This window comes from Etheostoma cragini, chromosome 13 (genome assembly GCF_013103735.1).
Source record: "Etheostoma cragini isolate CJK2018 chromosome 13, CSU_Ecrag_1.0, whole genome shotgun sequence".
NCBI lineage: Eukaryota > Metazoa > Chordata > Actinopteri > Perciformes > Percidae > Etheostoma > Etheostoma cragini.
This window is the reverse complement of record NC_048419.1, coordinates 25,098,109-25,103,574: the sequence shown is the minus strand read 5'-3', so window position 1 is coordinate 25,103,574 and position 5,466 is coordinate 25,098,109. Positions and strand designations below refer to the sequence as shown.

General features: G+C 44.5%; 1 protein-coding gene across 1 annotated transcript in view; it reads left to right on the top strand.

Annotated features, from left to right (window-relative positions):
* Positions 1-5,466, top strand: part of rars1 (arginyl-tRNA synthetase 1) — a 25,000-nt gene that overhangs the window by 12,582 nt on the left and 6,952 nt on the right. The window contains exon 12 of the mRNA XM_034890004.1: positions 1,635-1,740. Coding sequence (XP_034745895.1) covers positions 1,635-1,740 — 106 coding nt within the window. The remainder of the gene's footprint in view (positions 1-1,634; positions 1,741-5,466) is intronic.

Genomic DNA, 5,466 nt, shown 5'->3' with positions numbered 1-5,466 from the left:
AACACTCGACATATTAATCAACAGTGAAAGTAATAGTTTGTTACAGCCCTACTTCACAATCCGGCTTTGTTGTCCTGGTTACTTCCAGTGTGTGTGTGTGTGTGTGTGTGTGTGTGTGTGTACAGTACATCCCCCTGTGTAGTATTTATTCCCTTTTATAATAAGCAGTGATCACTGGTGTGCAGGCGCTATAATAAGAAAACTATTTGTCACGCTGTTGTTTTTTTCCCAATCAATTGTCCAGAGAAGAAGAGCCGAGCCCAGGCAGGAGGTTGATGTTACGCTTCGCAGAGGCCGTAACTAAGTGCTGCTAAACGCCCCGCAGTAACCCGAGTGGGCGTAAATTGGCCCCACAATGTCTGCGCTACTCCAAACTCCATTAGAAATTTATCATGCTGTTTTCCTAATTGCTCATCCAGACAATAAGAGCGGCCACGGGGGGAGACGCTATAGCTGCAAGTAAAGAGAGGAGAAATAAACAACAACAACCTGGGGTTATTAAATGTTCGGCTCATGTTCTGCTTGTTATGCTCATCTGATTTGGTTGATTGTACAAAATGTATCGCCCCGAGGTGTCGGCAGGCAGAAGTCATTCAGTAGTGTGTTGTTGGCGACGGAAGGTCAAACCTCCGGTACCTGAAAAGTTCAGTGTGAGCACGTTGAGTGGTCACAGCACAGGAAACAACGGCACCGTCTCGCTATCTTTTATTTTACTTCCCAGGTTCTATGTTTTGGGGGTTTAAGTGGTTTCTGGACTCTAAGAGTTTACCCGAACAGGGTTCCAGACTGCGACCAAATGCTTGCATTTTGCGACCATGGTGCGAGTAGTTTTTGTCAACTACAGGTGTGTATTTCATGTTGAGAAAGGAGCGAGTCTTCCTCCAAACTCTCCAAACTGTGTGTGTAACGCCATCTACACTCATGTAGTAAAGCAAACGTCAACCATGGCAAAAACAAACCAACGACACATTTTTTCCCCTCATCTTTGGCTGCAAACGTCGGCGAGTTAGACACAAGATTTCCGACAGAAAATGGCTGAAGGAGTTTACGTGGCTTAGATTTAGGAAAAACAACGCCGCCATGAACTGTAGCTGCTGCATTAGATGAGATAAATAGTCGATTTAAAAGATGTGAACTCTTACATTTTCTGCCTGTGCCCCAAACGTTTTCAGGTAGGGGCTACAGAGCTCCTAGTAACACAAAAGGTTAGGCTGGAGTAGGGCTGGGCGCATCTTTTACCCTGATATCCTTATTTCATATCCCGATAACAATAAATGTCACGATATAGAATGTTTTCTTGTAATTTTAATAAGTAGTCCACATGAAGTATCCACACAGTAACGCCTGGTTTGGTATACTTTGTGTGAATTGAAGACTTGACCGATGAAAAGCACTGACAATTTTCTTACTTAGTTAACTTTTGTGCAAAATGAACAACAAAAAGCAGAATTGTTGAGTGTAGGCAGAAGTCACTGCTGTTGGAAAACCTCACTCATTTATTTTAACCCACATGGGAGTTCCAGCTGGACCTTTTTACGGATCTTTCTCATGCCGAGAGACCCCCGTCCCGTCCTTAGCTGAGCTCTGCCAGTGATCTCTCACCGATCTTTTTGCGTCTTGTCTTTCTTGCTCAGGAAGAAGTTTAAGACCCGGTCTGGAGACACAGTGCGGCTGATGGACCTGCTGGAGGAGGGCCTGAAGAGATCCATGGACAAACTGAAAGAGAAGGAGAGAGACAAGGTGAGAACGCCATCCTTTCTCTGGCAACGGGGGCTGCTGATGGAGGAAATGAAGGATGAGAGAGACCATCTCTCACCTCTTTCTCCATCACTTTGGTGCCAGGATGTGTCTCATCTCTCACGCCTGATTTACAACAGGAGAGTGTATTTCTTTGGGCGTCATTTTGTGAGGATATGAAACCCCTACCCTACACATGATCTTTTTACTTTTGAACATCATAAAAAAGTTGCTCCCTGCTGTCGGACACATTTACTGTCTCATAAACTCAAAGTGAAAGGTGACATTAATAAAGGGCAGAGACATTACTTAGTTTTCTCTTACCTCCTAGTGGCGTCCAGCCACGCAGACAGCTTTTGGTTTTATTTGTCCAGGTTTTGAAGATATTAGCGTCTGACATTTCTGCCTCCACACCAACACAATTAAGGTCAATTTCAGTTGTGCGTCTCACCACCGTCTCCTTCCAGGCAGCGCTGGTAACCATAACCACTGCCTAATCGTCTTTAAGGCAGCGCTCCCTGGAAGGCAGGACGTTGGGGGGTTAAAACACTGACAAACCTGACAGACAACATTCATGTGTTCTTGTTACTCTGGATAATCCACCACTTGGACTGCTTTCTAATGAGGGAGTGGAATAAAAAGGAGCACGTGGGTATTAAAGTTGATTCTTGGCCTTGGGGCTAGTGGTTTACCAAATTCCACCAGATGCGTAAGTGCTGCGGATCGGCTCCGTGCTCCGCCTTGCGTCAACTGGTAGTCCTCCCTTTCTCGTGGACATAATGTCCAAGCCAAAGGAGCATCTCCAGAGAGGTCAAGAGGAAGGTGGATGTTAAAATACGTCCCATGGTTCCACTTGAACGCTGCTTCAGAGAGCACAAAGAAGCTGAGAGGGAGGAAGTAAGAATGTGTTCTTTACTCATAAGAAGCAGCTGTGAGGTTACGAGGATCTCAATGGTATTGATCTGGTAATTTAATTACATAAGCATGCATTAAACACACATACACGGTGACGGATCACAGTATTAGCCAGCCACCAGTTCCAGGATCTGTTGGGGGACGGCTGCAGCCGTGACTGACAGCTTTCTCAGATCTTAAATCCTTAGATCTGAGACAAGTCAGAGTTATGATGCTCGTGTTGATTTTACATAACTTTGGCTTGAGTGCTGGGCCCAAGCCTTTTTAATGGTGAGGAAAACCCTGGACATGGCACCGAGATGGAATCCTTCTGACGTTGGCGGTCCGCTGACCTTTCTCCATGCACCAAGCAACAGTATAAACAAATATACCATGAAAAGTTCCTTCTCCTCGCTCTCATCTTGCACGAACCAAGCCAAACTAGGGATCACATCCGAAATATACGCCCCCGTGATATGTTCTTCTCATCTACTGAGGTCTGAGGTTGGCCCAACTGCGCCGTTTAGTCTTCCCCTCCCTACCCAAGTCATGCTCCTCCTTCCTTCCTGTAACTCGTGAACCGCCTTATGTGTGCAGCCGCTCCGATGCTCTAAATGTCGTTCTTGATGGCTGTAAAACACACCGGTGTCTCTCTGATTTGTTTAGAAGTTTTAAGTTTAAAAGAACTGAACAGACTGAACTCCTGAAAGTAATAATACTTGTCAGAGGGCTCACTTTTGTAGAACTAAATTCTGAAACTTATCTCCCCTAACTCTCAGCCTTTTTAAGACCAGGAAAACACAGATTTAAGCTTGGGCCTCTAGTCCCAAGAACGATCCAAGCCCTCGTTGTGTTTGCACCTGTCTTGGCCACAGGCCATTCATTCGTTAATGGCAAACTTACCTGAAAGTATCTGATCCAGTACAATGCTTGAAAATAATAGCGCTACATCTCTCATTTTTTATTACTGAAAATTTTATCAATTAGTTTTCCACGCACATGTTTTGTTTGTTAAAAAATATTAAAAAATGCCCTTCACATGTTGCCAAACCTCAGGTTGTGTTGTCCAAATGGTTGTCTAGATTTGTGGGGGGGAACACTCTCACTGGACTCGCTGCACGACTACCTATCCAAACCCTAAGTCCTCTGTACACCCCCACAAATGATTTCAGTTATTCTGGCTGATTAGACGTCTGCTCCGGTTGAAAGTGGTCTGGAGCTACAACAAAGCTAACAAGATGTCAATCAATCAGTCTAGAGACACACCCAAGCAATCAATGCCTAACATCAACCGTCTTCATCTTCCTTGAAGTGAACGTTTTGATGTACCTGAATTTCCTTTGAGTCGGATGTTGTGTTCTTTGTCATTTACCTCATAAAATCATCCGACCATTTGTTGGGTCTTAGCTTCCATCACAATTACTTTCTTCATGCGGGGAAGCCTTTTTAAGTGTGTTAAGTGTATTTTCCCAGCAGCGCCCTGACTCACGCTCATAAATCACTCAAGCCCAGCTGCTGGGATCCCCCTGCTGGCTAGCCCCCGTGCAGCTCTATTGGACTTTATTAAAAGAAGTGTATGTTTGTTGTTTAGGAAGTTTTTTTAAACTGCAGACTATCCGATCAACTACCTGAGAGTAAGTGCTGTTTCTACACTTTGCTGTGTGAGCAGGTGTGCATTCTTGCGTTCTCCATCTGATGTTGAGGGGTTAGTGTTTGAAGTTAAACTTGCAGAGGGATACAGAAAGGAGCGGGGGGAGGGGGGGTGGAAACCAACAGAGCCTGACCTGGTTGAGTATTATCTGGAACACTTGGTGCAGTGTAAACAGTCAGTGACTTCCAGTTGAACTGCAGTGGTTTTAATGCTGAGAAGGTTGTGGGAGCCCGTTGCCAGCCCGGTTTCCCTGCAGGCCTGGCGCTCCGCTGCCTGTCTGGGTCGGTGCCCACGTCTACCATCTGCTAACCCTGCCTCATTAAAACAAACCCAAACCCTAGCCTCCATTAACCTCAGCCTGCGCCGCTAATGCTGCTGCTAACATTGGTTTCCTCCAGTTCTTCTGTCTTCTATTATTTACTCCTGTCCTATTTTTTTGTCGTATTCTTTTAATACTTTTGCATCCTGTTATGTTCTGTCCTTTCCTGTGTTGTCCTGGTATTCCCTGTCCTGTTGGGTTGTACTGTTCCCTGACCTCTCTGGTCCTATCCTTGCGTGTCCGCCCTGCCAGCTTCGGCTTGGCGTTCGGCCTTTAACTGGAGCTGCAGCCAATGGTCCATTCATCCATTAGTCTGCTAGTAGACTGGCAAACAATTGATCATCCAAATAGATGCAGATTATTTCTTTGTATGGAGTTATATCTTTGTATAAGTTGGGTTCCACATTCTTTATGTTGTGTTTGCTCCTTTATGTGGACTACTTAATTGATAATGTTGGTTTTGGACTGTTGCTGTGAAGTAATCTAAAGGCCTCACCTTTGTCTCTGGGATTGATTCATTGAGAAAAGAATCACTAGATTCATCATCGAGGATAATAATCGCTTGATTAATCGATAATGAACATACTTGTCCCTTGCACCCAGTGGTGGAATGTAACTAAGTACATTTACTCAAGTACTGTACTTAAGTACAAATTTGGGGAACTTGTACTCTACTTGAATCTTCTCTTTTCATGCCACTTTCTACTTTTCTACATTTCAGAGAGAAATGTTGTAGCTTTAAGTGCATTTTCCTGATACTTACGTACTTTTACTTAAGTAACGTTGTTAAATGCAGGAAGCTTGAAGCTTGCGTGAAGCTTTTAGGCGTGTATGAATCTACTATAGCTGATTTAACATGGGGGGG